Below are 19,744 nucleotides of genomic sequence, written 5' to 3'. Positions count from 1 at the left end.
TTTGTGTATAATGATAATTAAGTTTTATTATCTTTTCCATTTTATTATTTTATTGATACTATTTTTAAGGATTGCAACACCGATTGTGAGCTTCTTGTATCTTACGTGTGCACATATATGTACGTACATATATATGTATATAGTGTGTGTGTGTATATATATATATATATATATATATATATATATATATATAAGTGTATAATATGTATACCCCCGTAACTCATAAGAGAGAGATTAATGTCTCCGGCGGAACTCGAGAACTGTAAAGCCCCGCTACAGAACTGTTCTGTTCTATGCGAAAGCTGTTATTCGCGGAGGAAACAGACGCAAGGATCGTGATGCGACTATAGAGTGTCGTAAAGAGGAGTTTAAAGCATCCCGCACTCTACGAGGAAAATTCAAGATTTCTTGCTGCGACCGAATGCGCCGTGGGGAGGGGGGTGGGCTCTGTTTACAATGATTTTTAAAATACGTTCTGCGTAAATACGGGAACGGGCAAAAGCGCTTTTTAGCGCCATGAATTTTTACGATGATCTACATATTCGCGCGAAGAAGATTCGCGCGTGAACGGCGAAAATGGAACTTCTTTGTTTGCACATCCATTTCGCCCATCGAGTCATAACGTCCGCGCTGCAAACAGCTTATTCGCGTTTTTATATATATATATATATATATATATATATATATATATTGCGCCATTTATTATCCTATAAAACGGGGACTCGGATACCTTTACGCGGCGTACTTCTCTCTGCAATACCACGCCATTTATGTGATTTAATAATTCACTCTGTTTTTCAAACGATAGCATGTAATGTAGCATGATGAATGTAACAAGAGATATCAGATATCATCTCAACACCGGATATATATGTATAAACTAAATTAAATTCTTTAGAACTCAAACTAAGATTTCCATGATCGCACAAATACTTAAAGACAAGATATTTTCATAACAAGAGCATATTTTTCATAGTGTCAGCTGTATCGCTCTCTCCGTGTTTTGAGTTTATTTTTTTTACTTTTAGAAATTAATTTTATTGCATGATATATTTACATGTTGTGCCAATATCGAATACTTTTATAAATAATGATATCGGGAAGATTCATGCGACTATCTAAAAGCTGATCGAGCTAAATTTATTTTTCGAAAGGAATACATAAGTAGATTATCGTCGGCTTTAGCCGGTTGCTAATATATAATTTGTTGTTTCGACGCCTTGCAAATCGGTTTTGCTTAGCTAGACAAATTGATGACAAACGATATACATAAATTATTGCGAGAGCAACAAGCGGAATACTTAAAAATAGTAATAATCGATTGGATAATGCCTGAAATAAGAAGAATAATGTAACAATTCATTAGTACTACAAAATAAAGAGAGAGAGCCTCATGCTAATAAAATACTGTCCGAAAACAAATTACTTAATGACAAACTCATAATTACGAATCATAAGAACTCTTACAGATTCTGACCACGATTTGAATTTAAAAAATTTTATTTTTGTTTTACGTTAAAATCATACAAATGTAAATTTAAATCATGCAAATGTTACAGCTATTTGTAATGGACAATTATGTGGAATCATGAATAATTGAAATAAAGCTGCTAGAACGGAGCGGTTGAAATAGATTGATGCTATAAGGTGTGCAATAATTTTTTTCAGTGCTGCGGTAGTCAGGTGGCAAAAGTTGTAGTTAGCAAAAGTCACGGCGTAATGGCTATGGTAATTAGTAGAGATTAAGCACGCGATTGATAAATAAACTCGATTCGACGCCGACCTGTATACTTCGCCGGTGAATAGTTTTTGATTATCTTTCGGGGACATGATGATTTATCTAAGTTTATTAGGCAAGCGACAGACTCTATCGATTCTTACCTCGTCGCACTGTCGACTTGAATAGCATTTCCTACCCGTACACGATAACCGCTGCACGTACTTCACTCGGAGCAGACGGTCTACTTAAAAAAATCGAAGCTTCGCACATAGTATACCTGCAGCGCGGGATTATATAAAATTATGAATTATTCTCCCTCATCGAATACTTTGTCGTCCCGCTAGTGTTGCAGTAACGACTGTTCTTGTTTCCAAACTTCGCCGAACAGTTGATTAGAGGATTCCTTATTATTGCAATAACTTGCGGAGTTTCGTCATATTCGCGTTTTTCTTGATAATCCAGCAGGAGACTTAATTAAGAAACCAACTTATTGGCATGTCTAAACGCTTTATATGTATCAATCGTGATTCTATTTGCGAGGAAATAATTAAACCAAAGTGCTCTCGCCACCGTAGATATATGACCAATCACATCTTGATGTAAATTGCAGCACTCGAATCACCTACATGTCAGTTACGAATATGACAAACGATTTCAGCGTCTGCGCTTTATCGAACGTCTTAAATGTATTTTCTACGCGTGCCATACGGCCCACACCGGTCGAAAGTCCTTTTCGTCATCATCTATTTAGCTCCGAGTATCTCTACACTCGAGACCTATTATTGTTGAAAACATGGGCATGTTTAATATATAATCAAACTCCGTATGCTCCTCCATTAAGGCATTCGACCATGTTTATGTAAATTATGCCCATATGCCTCGTGTGTGCCTTTGAGAATACAAACGAAAAAAACTGTTTTATCATTTTACAAACGCCTTGACGTCTCGTACGAGTTATTTTCTTCGGAGCTTCCTTATGAAGTCAATATATCAAAGAATTACCGTTCACATTCATATTATACGAATGAACAACGTTCACGTAATACGTAATTAACATTAAACCGTTTGAAAGATTGCTTTGTCGAGAGAGTTGCCCCGGGCATCATTCCTATTTCTGCAATAATCGTATAGAGCTGTAATTTTAAAGCACACGTCTACGATAATGTTCGTTTTATCGCTTGATTAATAGTACTAAAAGAAAGAAAAGGAATAACAAACATCTCACATTCTATCAGCTAACCGATTAGTTAACCGAGTTGGCTATTTATACAGCTTAAATCTCGAATGGTTTCGTTATTCGGTACGAGTCGTCGTCGTAATTCGGTCAATTATGAAGGGTGTTCTTAAATTTTACCGACAAATTTTTGTATATCTGGATTGAGAACTTTGCTCTTTTCTTACTTTGTTAATTTGAATGTTTTAATGCCACTTATAGATTTTATTTTCAACTTTTTAAAAATATCATTGGATGCATGCAATAATCGATATTATGTTTACTGCATCGGCTATTTTTCGCGTTTATGAATTTTGACCTTTGAACACATAGCTTTTCAGAATCTCTCATCGTTTGATAACATATTGGCGGCTATCAGCTGAGGAAAAAATAGCCGCATACGCTCCGCCGCTTGAAATAACGTTGTATTTCATTTCCTGATGGCGAGCGGAACCGCGAAGGAGGAAAATAGAGATCAGAGAAGAGGAAAAAAAAATAAAATCCGTTAAATTTACGTCGTCAATAAAAAGGAAAATAAACGTGGCATCCTGCGCGCGCGTTCACCCAAGGCGATCATCTTCGAGATTCAGGGCCCTCCCGCACATTCGTGGAAACGGGAAGATTACTTATTTATGGTTTCCCCGCTCGGTGTAAAGGAAGGCCAGACTCAGAGGGCGTGCACTTGCGTATACGTTTGATGTTGCCTCCAATCGTGTAGTTAACGAGAGTAACCGTTGATGGATTCGTTTTCCACGTAGAAGGATTATTTATTAACTCTACGATTCCCTCTAACGATCTCTACCGGGAACGACGTGGGCGTTTAGGATTCATTATGACATGACTCGAGTATATCCATTCAGTGAGCAACACGGAGTGAAGAAACGGCGTCGTTCCATCAACCGACGTCGGAGCTGTCGTTAAGTATGCGTCAAGATGAAAAGGATGCCCGTTACTCATAATAATGATTTTTACAGCGAGTGCGAGAGATCGCGCGTCGATAGATATCGTTCGCGTTCCTCTCGCGAAAAATAGACATTACGTATTATAGATTCAACGAGCGCGGTTCATCGATCGAACGCAGCGGGAAAACATTCGGAATTATCTTTACGAGGCAATCGTGTATTCCAGCGAGTGACGGCGCGGCGTTGCGAACTTTAATGCGGCAGCAACCACGGTTATCCGTGCTACGGGCAATTTCCGCTGCGGGTCTACCAATTAGTCTGGTAATAATTTTCCCGCCTGTGGCTCTCGTGCCACGCCGTATCGGTAGCCTCATCCGCGATGCAAATTTTTAGCGTCAACAACGTACATTCGGAACCGCATGTTTCATCCCGGCCGTGGCGCGAAGCGGCCCGAAGCGTTGCATTGACGCACTGACAATTGTCTTCCTGTATTTACTCTAAGTGCCGGCAGAGAGCACAATAAACTGTACCTACTATTGGGACCGCGACGACCTAGCGTCGGGGATGTCATCCACGCTAATACACTCGCGGTCGTGCTCTCTCCTCGTCGTCGGTTACGACGTACGACAAAGAAGAAACGACGCACCCGCCCTTGTCTTCCATTTTCCATCGCCTCGCTCTCGCCCTTCGTCTCTTGTCCCCCACGAACTCGCGGAAAATGTATGATACGCCCACTCGTGAAGTTAAACCGCTATTTTTCTTGTGATAAATGAAATTGTTTCGCGTGCGGCGCTTGTCACGCCCGCGGACGTTCCGCAAGTTGTGCGGAGCTTCCTCGAGTTTCCTTCCGGAAGCCGTTTCGAAACTTTTCTCGGGATTAAATGAGAATCGGAAGAATGTGTCCGTTTTACGATCCGTAGAATCGTTTTACATAACGAGAAGATATCTTAATTGTGCGAAACGCAATCGCGCACGATTTTTAAATGTCACGTTGTTGAACGAACATATTAGGTCCTATTACGTTAAGCGCATTGCTGGCGATAATCAAGATAAATGGATCTATTAAAATTCTTATATTTTTGATACATTATTTATATTATCAAAATACAAAATTAGTAAGAAGTTAGAAAAAATTGAAAATATACTTGTTTAACATTTATTTAATAAAGTTAATAACATATTACAATACATATACGTGTGTGTATATATAGTATATGTAATATATTAACGTATTAACGTTATGAAGAATAACGGGCTTAAGATCTTACACAGTAAAAAATTTTGTGTACCAAATGTCAATGAAAGTTCACTCTAAATTTTGTGTTAATATAACTCATTCATTGTGTTACTTGTTGACATTTAGAAATGTTATATCAACATTTTTTACAAGTTATTTTTACATTATTGTAAACATACATTGTAAAAAATATGTCGATATAACATTTCTAAATGTCAACAAGTAGCACGATGAATGAGTTATTTTAACACAAAATTTAGAGTGGACTTTCATTGACATTAAATTTTTTACTGTGTAAGATCATATTGCCGTTTGTTAATATATACACGAAAGTACTTTATTATACTAGCAAGAATCAGGATAAGCGCAAGGCAGAAAGGGCGACTGCGCTCAGTTATATGTTTGCTTATCGCGTCTCTCATATCGACCCACCCATCGCTCTGCCGAAAGTCGGCTGATATTCTAATTTCAAATTCAGAGCGTTCAGCACGATTGCTCTGGATCCTTCGGCAAACACTTCGCACGTTCACGCAATATCTTCGCGGATTTCGGAATGAACACACTGGCCTGCGCACGCGCGCGCGCTCCCTTGGAACATGTCACCGTTCGGACCAGCGATCCGTTTTCCTGGCCACTCTCGACCCTTTTCCCCGTTCACTTCTCCGTGGAAGTGTCGGCGCTTTATAGTTTAGGACGGAAATCCGTGGACTTTGAGATTGGCCGACCCTGTTGCGATCAGACGTCGAGCGACGAAATACTAGCGTGGTGATCGATGGGATCCCTGGGAACGATCGCTCCTGAGGCACGACGCTTCTTCTCGAGAAGCGATCGAGAAGTCCGATGAGACGTCAGGGAACGCGCCGTCGCGGAAAGATAGCTTCAGTGTCACTGTCAGGAAAGGAAGAGAGAGAAAGAGAGCGAGAGGAGGGGGCTAGGAAGGGAGTCAGCTCATTAAAACGCGATATCTCCATCTACATGTAAATCTAATCGAGCAGACAAAAACCGTAGCGACATCAAACCACCGTTAACCACTGTCTATCCCATCACTGACGAGAATGGCGGGACTTAAGCTCGGATACGAGCTCGCCTTTAACCGTCAGCGTGTACATCACCGCTAGATTTTCGTGTAATGAGATCTAATCCCGGTGTTTTCTTGTCTATGAAAACCGCATTACACCAACGTTTTACCTACCGTAACAATATTTCGTGTTACAGATACCTTGTTAAAAGCTTAAAGATTGATTGTAGTTAGCTGCTTCTGCGTTTTTGAGGATTAAGCAGGTCATTATTCTCTGTCGTCAGAAAAGAGGAACAATCGTGAAATTTATAACATTTTTGTCGATACATCGAATACAATTTCTGGCTGAATTTTTTGCACGGGTTCGCGGAACGAACGGTTTTGCTGAAGTATCTAAAATTTTAGCTAGATACAGATCTGAAAATAATTTTGTTGCGCCATCAAAATAATTATAGTAGGTCGCTCAAGTATGATGATAATGCTTTAAAAAGTTTTGATATTTTAGCAATCAGTTTGAGCGTTCTATATAATTATTTAACGGTGCAATAAAATTATTTTCAGATCTGTATCTAGCTAAACTTTTAAATACTTCAGCAAAACTGTTTTTTTTTTCCAATAATTTGTTTAACTGTGGCGTTTAACACTTTGAATTTTTATGACGGTAAAGAACCTATATTTGATCCAATTGGAATAACAAATGTATTCTCAAAACATTTAAAAAAGGTTACATTTATATTCAATGGTAAAAGATAATTTATATATTTCAACGTATCTTTTTCTTTGTTGCAGTACCGATCATTGCCATTGACGGTGTCATCGGAAACAAGGTGCAGCTACCTTGCGACATTCGTTCCAATAACGACGAAATCAACATGGTGCTTTGGTACAAGGAAGGCAGAAGCGAGCCGATTTACAGGTAAAATATTTCTGCATATCCATAAACTAAAAATCACTAATTGCTTTCAAATCTCGATGTCCTTAAATTCACATTTGCTTGCATCACAAAAAAAGTTATTTTTTATTTGCATACAAAAATACTTTCCATCTTCATTATAAGGTCTCAATGTGCTAGAGCCAAATGCACTGAAAGAAACTTCTCGCGAAGGAAGAGTTATCCATATCATCTATAAAGCGTATCTCCTCGGAAAAATCAAAAAGGAATAAGTTCAAGTACTTAGGTCCGGAAATTCATCGCGTTATTTTCTACAACGAAGTTCATTCGGTACTCGGGTCGCCGTTTCGCTTTTGCGGCCCGTGAAATTTTGCATATAGAATGGTCGGCACACCGTCGAGTCGTCGGGGTAGAAGTGCCGCGGCCGGAGCGGACCGACGTTAGTATCCGGTGGGTCATATTTAAGAAATGTAATAAGGTGTAAGATATGTGCTTGGAGGATGGCGATGCATCGTCTCTCGAGGTAGAAGGGCGGCGGAAAGTGTATGCGAAGCGATGCCAGAGATGCCGGAGCTGGCGCTTGGTGCGCGAGGGGGGTGCAGGTCGTCGCTTGTTGTAAAGTCAGTTTAATCCTCGCCAGGACGAGAAACTTTAAATTTAAAGGCGGCCGCCCGCGCCGGTACTAAAACGTCTCTCCCTTGGCCTCGGTAACGTACCCTAACGTGTCGGCCCTTCTCTTCACGGGACCTCTCGCAGTAAAATATTTATTGCATGACATCGTGCCCGCTTATCGTAGGTACGCCAGACAGTTAAGGAAAGGAAACTGCGAGGCTACGCGGGCATGATCGCGCATAGCTCTTTTCTAAGTATATTCCTCCTCGCGCATGTATTCAATGCTTCGTGCGTGACAGGAGTAACTCATGTGACGTGCATATCGTATCATCAAGATTTTCTCGCGCTGTAACTTATTCAAGCAGAAGAGGAAGAGGGAGTTCTTTTCTCTCTCTTTCTTTGGTTAATTTTATTGATTCAACGAAACCTTCATAATCCTTGAAGACGATTGAATCTTTTCCCTCGGTTATCTACATTGGTACGAAGGTCATCTAGTTTTTTATTTACTTAGAGAATGGAAAAGCAGAGGGGGCTTAAACGATTGACTGCATTCTTCATGATATGAATATTTGTTCGCGAATCGTGGATTCAGATCTTTGAGTTTCAATATTACTCTGTAATATCGAACACTCAGCGTCTTGATCGAACAAAACGATCGGTAATATTTACAATCTCTCGGGCGGTCTCCGCATTTTACCTTAATAGATAACACTTCGCAAAATCGAATCCACTCAATTCCATTCTACGTTTTCTCTCAGGAAAGTTTCAAGACACTTAGATCCACCGAAGCGACCTGGTGAAGTCCTTTTCTTGCGCGAGACTCGAAAGTGATCGATTTTTTAACGAGTGCTTGCCCTAGCAGAGAGTAGTAGCTAAATAGAAAACGATGAAAGACGCGTTTGCTCGCATCTCAAGTATTGTTCAAGATATCATCGTGTAATAAGCCGTTCAAAGTTTATATTATTTTAATAAAGATTAAGTTATGATATAATACGAGAATGGAAATAAACGAAATTAATTTTCTACACGAAATCTACAAACGTTTGTCGAACATTAACTCATTTACTGCGCTCGGTAATTCAATATGACGCGCGCTACTCATTTACGAATAGATTTCTCGCGAGCTATAAAAAAAAAGCTACACAAGTTCATCTACGCTGCGCAATCTCTCGAGATAACGAAGAAACGGCTGGAGGCTATGCCTTTCCGGAAAGTCTCGACGAATCAGCCTCTCGGGTCGTGATCGACGAGTCGGGTGAGTATAGGCAGGCGACCGATCGATCTTGAGAGTCGTTCCGCCGTCAATGAAAACGCCGGGGTTGAAGTTAGAAGACCGATATGGGAAAATCGCTTTTCAGGGTTATCGCGCGCGAGAAAAGTCGGTCGAACGTGTTATATCCGCGGAGTCGTTCCCGTGCCGGGACTGCCGGGCGACAGCCCTCCGTGGAACGTGTGCCCGACCTCTCCTCCGAGGTCTGCCCTCCTTCCATCGCGCCCTGTCTATACGACAACGAGACGACGGGCGGGCAGCGTCGGTGGCGCGTCACGGAAGCGCCCTCCTCGTCCACTGGAAGTGCGAAGTGGAAGAATTAAATCGTATTTCAACGTCAATGCCGCGGAAGCGAGCGTGAGGGTGGGATAGCTTTGGGACTATTCAGTCACGAGCGAAAATTCGAACTCCCGTGCAGTCGCGGAACGCAATTTAACTTTTAGTCGCTCACGAGAAGCCGTGGAGGGTTCTACGCCTGGTATTCCCTTCCCCCCTGCCCTCCCCACCCCCTCTTCCCACGAGATACCTCTTTTCTTTCTGTCCCACGCGGAGTAGGTCTCTTATACATCCCGCGACCGTCCCTCTAATCCGTCTCCCTTTGCTCCTGTTCTTGCTCACCGCAAATGCTTAATATGCAATCACGCTGCACTGGGAGAACGGCTCCCATGCGACTCCGTATATAGACACGCCTGTCCAATCGCCAGTCCTGAATCGTAGTTCCGCAAACGATTCTTCAGCGAAGCTGCTCTGTGCGACGGTAGGGTCACATGCAGGCGTGAGTCTCGACGTCGAGCATAACGAACGACGAACATAATGTTCCGACTTTAATCTTTTAGTCTATCCGAGTTCACACATTAAATTTACGCCCGTTTCCAAAGCTTTTGTGTTATATAATGAGATAAGAAAATGGCAACAGGAATTTCGTTTTTACATGTCATAAATATTTAATATAATGTAAGGTGAATTATAAACTTGCAATATGTAGTACAAATTGTGTTGATTATTTTATCGATTAGAGATATTCAATTTGGAGATAATTAGAGGTATTTAGTTAAAAATATTTAATCGGTGAGATCATAATCGACGAGAAAGTCTTGAAGCGATATTATATAGGTATTCGATCACAAAGTACCCGGGAACATACGTTCATTAGTTATCCTGTAATTAATTCAATCACAACAAGGTTTTAATAACGACGCCAGTATGTCATCTCAATTGATGTGAATATGGTGCAATTACATCGCAAATTATGTAATTAAATTGGTTTTTGGTATATGTATATAACGAGCAAAACGGCAATTATCAGCGATAAACTGGTATCTGGACTCTTATTACGGGACACGTATTCCATCGGAATCGTTCTAGTATTTTATGCCTATTAGCGAAAAGCGTTGAAATTCCATATCGCGTAATATCAAGCATTGATAAAATAATACATCGAGTATCGGTAATACATTCATAATGCGCTCGTATCTCATAACAACTGAAAAAACGATGAAGCTAATCGATTGTTGTAGCTTTGACGTACGCGGCCGCCGGCAGTACAGCAACGCCCGCCTTTGGTCGTCGCCTTTGGCATTGGGACCAAGAGCTTTTTTTGTCACGGCGACGAATCCAGCTCACCTCAGCATTGATCGGCTGGAGAGCACCGATGAGGGGACCTACCGGTGCCGGGTGGACTTCAGAAACTCGCCGACGCGGAAACAAAGGATGAACTTAACCGTTATAGGTGAGCGCATTGTATCCCGGTGAAACTCAATCAACCAGTGATCACGCAACAATTAAAGTCGGTCCTTTTGATCAAGGCGCGGTAATGGAGGTCGCGTCAAGTATCGAAGCAAGAACCACCTTCGATCTCGAGCCCCCGAGATCGCTTTTTACGTAATTTAAATTATCGAAATATAATCGTTTGATTCTTCGCGCGATACGTAAAGTTCGCGCCATGTTTGATTTAGGTACACATACATTTGCTCCTCGATACATCTCGTCGTGAGCGTTGACTTACGAACTCGGTACTTTCCAGTGCATAAATTAATCTCGGCGTAAGCCGCGGTTTGCCTCGCAAACTGGGGAGCTGCCGCGGTAATATACTTCGTAACTACGACCTGTTTTGCGGCCATTATAACAGTTAATTCTGCTACAACGCCAAAGTTCTGCCGGATTCCACCGCATCGACCGCATACGCATCTCTCGCGCTGACTGTCGTTTCGCTAGACGAACGATCGATTAGCGTCCGCGCTGGATTCTAACGACGCATGCTGTTCGCACAGTGCCTCCATCGAAGCCGGTAATATCGGATGGGGCGACGAGGACCGTTTTGGGCATCGAGAAGCGGTACAACGAGGGGAGCGACGTGAACCTGATTTGCGAGGTTCGTGGTGGCAAGCCGCTCCCAAAGCTGACGTGGTATCTCGACAATACCGTGATAGACGAGTCCTATCAGTACGATACCCGGGATGGGTTAACGGTTAACCACTTGACGTATCCGAAAATTGGACGACAACACCTCAAGGCGAGACTCATCTGTCAGGCCAGCAATACGAACTTGGTGCCACCGCAAACCAAATTGCTCATCCTCGATGTGAATCGTAAGTCGTTGACGATCTTTATTCTATACCTTCCATAATTTCTTGTGCTATTTTGACGAAACTGCATTGCGATGTTCGTTCTATCTTTCGTTTTCTCGAGTTCACAGCCATGAATCAATTTCGCCCGGCATTTAAATTTACTCGTGTTGTCGTAATTCTAATTTATAACGTTATGATAACGTGAGCGACATTTACTTTTCATATATGACACTATAGTGACATCTATTAAATGAGTTAATGGACGCGCCGCACAAAAATACCATTCAGCGTAATCTAGATCAAGCATCACGAAGTCGGTGATTGCGTTAGCGTAAATAGCGTATTCGAAATAATGTCTTACATAAATAGAAGAGTGCCGAAAGAGTGCTTTTCATCGAGTAATAGGCTATAAGCGAGAATTAGCGCTGAGTCAGCATGTCGATCATTTCGCGCGGAAAAAAAATGAAGGCCCCTTCTGGTGGATGCTTAAAACGAATCTCCGATTACCATTAGGGTAATTGGCGTTAGTACGCCCATACTGAATGACGATCAAAAAATGTTCTACTTACGCGACCTACTTTGTCAATCTCTGTTGCATGCTCGTGCAATGCGGTTTCTTAAACGTGTTTTTACGGGAATCGCAGTCTATCAAACAGGCGCCATAGCCGGTCCAATTTGCTCCGAGCCGAAAAAAATCTTAGATAAAACTTGGTAGCATTGTTACTAAGCTACTTTTTTAAACTAATACACCGATATTTTGGAATGACGTAGCATCAAAGTTACGAAACCGCGTTTATACGCGTATCATTGTAAACCTATATAATCGTTTTTTGCGCAACGTTTTTATCTTCAATAATCATATTGCAGTGGAACAAATTATTGTTTACATTTTCTAACATTTCGCTATGTATAACGCGGCCGTTAAGCGTAAACGTGCCCAGTGGACGTAAAGTGCTGCACATACGTACTTCCATGTAATCATTAATGTAAGTACGCAATTATCGCGTGCATAACGAGCTACGAGAGTTCTCCATTTGCGCGTCGAGGTAGACATGGAACTACCGACAAGTTGACGCGCGTATTTTGCGAAAGAAAAAACATTCAACTACGCTTCGCATATTTTCCTATCTAGGGATATCTTCCTGGATGGCCGTTCGTTTCTCTTTACCGAGCGACAAGTGTTGCCACTTTTGTAATGAAGTCGCTGACCCTTAACGCATTAATGCGATCCTAGCCGCAAATGTAAGCGTGTGGATTATAATTCATTCTGACAACCCTCGTTTGTCGCGTACGAAATCTCTCCAGCTGTAATATTCATGTTCATACAGCAGCGTATACCAAACGGCGTATCTATATCGAATCTGACGTTGTCTAAGGAAACGAATTCGCGAGAATAGTTCGGCATTGGAGACCGAATGCAAATCAGCGTTTCCCTTCCGTGGCCGCGTGGTTTTAGGCAGCTCTCTCTCTCTCTCTCGTATCGTACACACCGTTGGCGAATCACTCCAACGGTCACAGAGAGAAGTACATGCAGCACCGAAGGCCTTTTCACGTGGTCCTATAGCCGGGCCGCCAAAGTATTCACGTGCTGAACCTATTAGTCGTTCGGACGAGATTGGCCGATGAAGATAACGGTAACGCCTCTCGCAAGACGGATCAGTGAATCGCGTGCCTCCTGAGTCCGCAGCTTCGATTCCGTGTTTCTACGCGAGCACTTGGCGTGCGACAGCGCGTCCGTGTTCGGGCGAGCCGTTGTGTCGGCGTCGTCGGTCGATAGACGTGACGAAGAACGCCCACGCCGTGCACGCGTGTGCGTGCACGTCTGTGGGCGCGTTAATCGTCCCGTATACGGGTGTCTCGCGCGCGTGGGATGGGTGCGTGTGGGTACGGCGAGGTAAGAAGGTACGCGCGGCGCGCTAAGATATCGTGTGTAAGTGGCGGCTGGAGAGTGTTCGACTCGTAATGACCCAGTAACGTCGTGCCAAACAGAAGGGAAACGAAGAGCCGCGGCAGGGTTGGAAGAAACTATTCGAACCGGCGGCGATAACGTTAATGTAAACACGCGTAAAAGCATTAGTGCTTGACGGAGCTGCAAGAGGCGCTAATTCGTGGGCCGATTGATCTCGCCGCGATCGCACGTTGCACGCGCGCTGGCGCGCATGCCTCTGGCAACCTTTACCGTCGTACGTTAAGGGAGACGCGCGGATTAACTCGGCGATTCACTATACATGTTGCGACGCACGCTAACTCTATTTAACAGCACGACTAACAATAGTATAAAGAAAAATTATAAAATCGAAACCTTACTCCCTCGTTTTCGGCGTGTACTAATTTTATTAGAACAATCTTTGATGACTAGTACGTTCTTGACGTGATCAATTACATCCTTGCGTTTGTCCAAACGTGAGAGTGCTTTAAAAAATGCGACATTTGTCGAAGAAGTCTGTGCTTGCTCTTCCCAACAAAATTCTAATTTCTTATTTTTAACAAAAGTAATAGTTTCTTATTTCAAGCAATCATTCTTATTTCAAACACAATATTTTATGACTTGCATATAAAAAACATGTTTTGTATCTCTGTATACAGTTCCACCAAGTTAGTCTGATGTTTGCTTTTGTTCCAAGAAATTGCATTCGATAGTTATGCAGGAGGGTAGTTCGCAGTTCGCACAAACAACTAATCCTATCAAGCATAAATAATCAGACAGTATATATGCGACTAATAGACGCGAGCATACTCTTGTATGCAAATAATTTCGTACATTCCCGCGGGTGATGCCTATTAATTCATACATTGCAATGCGTGCCGAATCCGCTCGATAGAAATAATAATAAGCATGCGTATCTACGCTCCCCCGTTCGAAATGCGTATCAATTCATTCTTAATTGCTGTCACATGAATCACTTTGAAATTTTAATGACCTATTAAACGCCTTTGAACAATAAATTATCCCCTTCATCAAGATTTAACTCTTCGCATTCGAAGTTCCTCTCAATTGAGTGAGATTGATGAAATCAGATCCCGTCTCTCATTCTAAAGACTAAAGTTTGTAATCACTTTTTAATTACAAAAAAAATTAATCTGAAATTTTATTACGTAACAACAGATAAATTAAGGACTAAAGCTCTTGTAATGTCGTGACATTTCACTGCACAGTATCGTGTGCTGTTGTAGCAAGATTCGATCGGCGAGAATGGTGAAAAATAAAAGTGGGCACGAAGTGCGTGACGTGGCTGGCGTGACGAAAGCTTTCGGAGTGGTCCGGAGTGTCTGTGGCATAGCATGCAAATGCGCTTTGTTCATAAATTTTTTGCAAGGATAAAATACTTAAACAGTCGGGGCACACTTTTTTTGCGTAGCGCTTGGCAATTCGTGCCACCGGTTAAAAATTAAAGTCGACATCAATGCGATAAACGGCTCGCTAGACTTACCAATTGCAATTGCGCTAATTCGTATCCGGTCGTGCGTGCATCGGGCGCACGCACGCACACGAGCACGCACCTTCGCACGCGCGCGACGTTTATTCGTGCGCGGTCATGCGCGTCGGGAACTGTTCGCTTGATAATAATTAATAATCTCGTCCCCCCCGAGCTGGGCCGCGGCGCTTTTCCATGACGCGCGAAACATCATCGTCATTCATCAGGGAGCTATCTCGACCTTGTTCCCTGATAAGACCGGGAGATTTCTACTCACCGAGGGCCATGCGCTTTTCATCGTCGTCGACGATTTCTCGGGGCATTGATTAGTTATATTAAGCTATCTATAACCCAAATTATCAGAACACAAAACATTTTATATGGAATTAATTTGCTAATTATTTGTTATTTTTTAGTTTTAAAATTTTTAATCTTAAGCTATCAACCCTTCGTAACTTTATAATAGCTGGAGCAAAAAAATTACTTTTAAAAGCAAAAATATCAAATAATTAGCAAATTAATTCCATATAAAATTTTGTGTGTTCCGGTAATTCGGCTTAGATAGCTTTAATATACCTGCATTGATTTCGGTTGGCGCCGAGAGTCGCGCCGTGCTTTCTGACGGAGCAGGTGGCCGTTCAACCGTCTGGAAATAAATGGGAAGGTGCGAAGAGCGCCGGGTTTGATAAGTGCCCCCCCCTTCCCCCAGCCGAGGGCGTCGACTCGTAGGGAATTATTCGAACAAACGATAACGCCACGGTAAACACGCGTGAAACCATTAAGGCTCGGCCCGCAGCGAGCGTTAATTCCACGGACGTTTGTTCGCCGGTGTACGCAAATGGCATCGCTCCGCTGCTGCGCCTCGATAATACGCGAGTAAAACTTGATGAATGCGCGTTACGGTTAACGATAAAACCAGAGATTCCATATGCAGGCGCGAAGAAAGAACGACGCACACTCTCGTGTCGTGTGACGTTGCGAGGTTGACTGACCTGCTGAATTCAGTGCAACATTTAAATTTAACTAAACGTAAAAATATATATAATCTTCAAGATTTCTTTTATGGCTTCGGGATATTTCGTTCAACTTTTATCGCACATATCCCTTTTGTCTTGAATTTTTGAGCAAATAGTCACGAGTTAAGTTAACAAGCCGCTTCAGGAAAACACTAAAGCCAAGCGTGCGAACACGATATCTAACACGACCGATAGAGTGGAGTAATTTATCAAAGCTGTCGGCGATCACTGAATTACGAACGACAATGGAACCACAATGTCGAAGGGTTGATTCCACGGATATCGTAGCAGGAATCAAACATCGCTACTCGTCCAAGCAATTGCGCACCGGCTTTGCGTGCTTTTGTTCTAATTGAACGTCGAAAATAGATACAATCCTTTTTGCTCGTTCCTCGGGCGCCGTGAGGCGCGATCACGATCGACGTACACGCGATGCCGGGCGCATCAAGTGATGCTCCCGTCGATACAATCTGTGCCACCGCTATCGGACCTTCATACGTATTTCAGACCCACCTTGCGCAAAACTAAGTTACTCTCGAACGTAATCGCGCTCTCGACATGTTTTAATTAAAATCTAATCTCTCCCGAGACATCTACTTGAAATAGATCGTACCGATTCTTTATTACGTGCGTAACAAAGCGATTTCATCACTAAATCGTATTATCGTTCGCGGTATTAAGCTGATCAAGTGGATTCCTGATTATTGGATGAGTGCAATAGACGCGGAAGTTGATTATACGAATGAATGAAAGTTTCTATAAGTGAAAATATATGTCTAGACTAGCATGAGGGTCATCAAATTTATTCGTAGACACAGGCAAGTGTGTGTGTGTGTGTGTGTGTGTGTGTGTGTGTGTGTGTGTGTGTGTGTGTGTGTGTGTGTGTGTGTGTGTGTGTGTGTGTGTGTGTGTGTATGCGTGCATCAGGACGAGAGCGCAGAGCGAAACGGAGGAACCAATTTCAGAGAAGTGGCTACCAACTAATGGCAATTAGGAGTTGTATGAGTGGTTGGCCGTGACGACGCATGAGCCTTGCGTTGAAATTTACGAGGACGTCCATATGACATCAATGTTATATATTACGAATTGGCTAATTCGATCGCTTTCGATCGACATGAATATCAAATATTCGCTACAAGCAGCATACGACAAGACATGCATGTATTGAGCCATAAGCTTGTAATTTTGTAATTGTGGAACTAAATCTCCCTGTTAATAAATATGATAGTTATTCATTATATTTGTGACATTATATAGAATAAAAAATTGATTTATTTAGTAAGCAAACCACTAAAATTTCCGCTATAGTAATGATAATAATCAACAGCCGAGACACCACTCACAATCAGACTATTTCTTCATTTATTCGTCAATTTTTAAGTAACGTCTCGGGTTGTTTTTATATCTATGCAGTCATAACATCTATAATATTTATATAGAGAAGTAAAATTTTCAAATCAAATAATGTATTTTTTAATTTGTGTATTGTTGGAATTGGTACTGATATCGCTGAGGCTAATATTGATCACGTACAAAAATACGATTACAATTTTGCATTGATATTTTGAGATACTTACAGTCTGTTTTATATTATTTTAAATTTATCAATATTATTGGAGCTACGCGTCAATCTCAATAAATATAGTAGATATCACAATTATTCCCGCAAAAGGATCTTAAAATAATCGTAACAATTATAAAATTAATTACTTATTAATTAATGAATTAATTATAAAAAAAACAAATACGATGTAACTTTATTTATCTTTGTAACGTGCATTTTTTTTAAATGAACAAAGAGAAAAAATGAAAATTTTATTTTTTTGTAGCAAAAATAAAAAAGGTTTTACACATATTTCAGTATGTAAAAGATAAAGGATGAGCGACAAGAATAACTTGCTGTCTTAGATAATACTCTTATTTTTTTTGAAAATCTTATATGATCGAGGACTTTAGGAGTCAGTACGATCCTCTCGTGAATTTGCGATTTAAATAATTAAAATATATTACTGCGCCATGTGAAAAAGGCAAAATTTTAATCGCGATTTTTGAGCGCGGTCCACATCGTTCTTTAATTTGTTTCATTGCTCATCGCGAAGCTCATTCAGTTTGTCGGGTGACGAAATTTCGGAATGATTTTACGAATATGTTTCCCTGTTTCTCTCGGAATTAGATAGTCCGATTTCGTCGTTTTTCGGACCGTTTAATCTTATTCCCGGATTTTTCCTGGTACAAAACTGACCACCATCGTTTTTGTATGTAACGGGAACGTTTTCACGATTTCGCTCGCTGAGCAACTTCGAAACTGTAGCGATCCGAATAAAGTTGATTAAATTAAGATTCGCCAGTTTCAAGCAGAAACTTGGCTATACACGCACAGATAATGCTTAACGATGTAACTTTATTTATCTTTGTAACGTGGATCTTTTTTAAATGAACAGAGAGAGAGAGAGAGAGAGAGAGAGAGAGAGAGAGAGAGAGAGAAATGAAAGTTGCAAATACAATAGGATCTCTCATATTATAAGGTACACATTATATTATATGTGCAAACATCTGCCTTTTTAAATGACAAAACACCTCCACGAATAGTAAATGTACATAACTACGTTACATGCAAATTGCATCTTGTTTTCCGTAAAAAAATATAGGCTTTTTCGCTTATTAAATTGGGGCATCTCTTTTTTTCGCAAATAAAAATGCCTAAAAAATGAACCGGTCCATAGTTTACTGTAATTACAGGAAAACAACCACATTTTTTTCACTGTTGCAGTAAAACCGTTGATAGTTCAAATCCTGACGAAGGAAACGAGAGTTTCAGCCGACAAAAATTACAACGTGGAATGTCGCACGAGCGGTTCACGACCAGAAGCAATGATTACTTGGTGGAAAGCAAACAAGCCAATTATTAAGCCGACTGAAACCGTAAGTTCCCTATATATATTGCATGTAAATTATGTATGTGAAAAAAAAGTGTCGTATATAGAGCGAAACGAAAATAGACATCATTCTAAAGAAGGAGGTCATTTAAATGCGGGAAGAAGAACAAACATTCTCGGCTACTTAATAAAAAGTTCCCCTCTCGGGCTCTTTATTTGAAGATGTTAAATGTCGACACTCAGTCTGTAACTTTCTGGTGACGAAAGTAAATTTATAATGCTCTTGTTATAAAATGCGAGTAAAATTGAGAGTGACTACTTAAATTCAAGTATCGCGGTAAATCTTTCAATTCCCCCTTTGCAGGATATTTCAAGCGATAATTTGATTCCTATAAGGCTATTTTATTACGATGTAAAATTATCTTTTTCATTACACGTATTAAATTTGCTAGATGATATTTTAACTAGATTAACATAGCTGCGCAGACACACATACCCGAAAAATGTTTATTTAACAAAATAACATTGTATGTTGGACTTTGATGGTCCTTCCCCACAAGCACGTGGATTATGATCGTTTTTCTTCTGCATGGTACATCGGATTCTTTTTTATTTCCAATAAATTATAACTGTTTTTGATCAAAACAGATAAGAATTATGAAAATATTAGATAGCTGCATGATCAGATTTTGACAAAAAGTGGACTTTGATCGTTCTTTCCCTGTACTCTTCAAATGCATATAATTTTACAAGTGATTTTCGGAATCAAAGTTCGATCTTGAGGAAGAAAGTCGGGAAAATTGCTCACGCATTCTAGGAAGAGCGTAGTTCATTCACGATTCATATCCCGAGTACTATAATTTAGAAAAGTTGCGTCGAGTATTTATATATATATATATATATATATATATATATATTTTTTATATGTTATCTCTTCCGCCATCTGTGTGGATGCGAGCATTCGTGTCAAGTTCTGAAAACGGTTAGCGGAAAGCATTGCTGAAG

At 40.9% G+C, this 19,744-nt stretch overlaps 1 protein-coding gene and 1 long non-coding RNA gene across 4 annotated transcripts in view; one reads left to right on the top strand and one right to left on the bottom strand.

Moving 5' to 3' along the window:
• Positions 1–19,744, bottom strand: part of LOC143901497 (uncharacterized) — a 155,106-nt gene that overhangs the window by 4,909 nt on the left and 130,453 nt on the right. The window lies entirely within an intron of this gene.
• LOC143901496 (nephrin) overlaps positions 1–19,744 on the top strand; it is a 146,375-nt gene that overhangs the window by 102,864 nt on the left and 23,767 nt on the right. For all 3 annotated transcript variants that reach the window (XM_077413864.1, XM_077413863.1, XM_077413862.1), the window contains 4 exons: positions 6,880–7,006; positions 10,382–10,593; positions 11,135–11,452; positions 18,634–18,785. In XM_077413864.1, coding sequence (XP_077269990.1) covers positions 6,963–7,006; positions 10,382–10,593; positions 11,135–11,452; positions 18,634–18,785 — 726 coding nt within the window. In that variant the 5' untranslated portion in view covers positions 6,880–6,962. The remainder of the gene's footprint in view (positions 1–6,879; positions 7,007–10,381; positions 10,594–11,134; positions 11,453–18,633; positions 18,786–19,744) is intronic.

This window comes from Temnothorax americanus, unplaced genomic scaffold (genome assembly GCF_048541705.1).
Source record: "Temnothorax americanus isolate GAGA-0224 unplaced genomic scaffold, ASM4854170v1 Scaffold34, whole genome shotgun sequence".
Classification (NCBI taxonomy): domain Eukaryota; kingdom Metazoa; phylum Arthropoda; class Insecta; order Hymenoptera; family Formicidae; genus Temnothorax; species Temnothorax americanus.
This window is presented reverse-complemented; position numbering and strand designations above follow the sequence as displayed.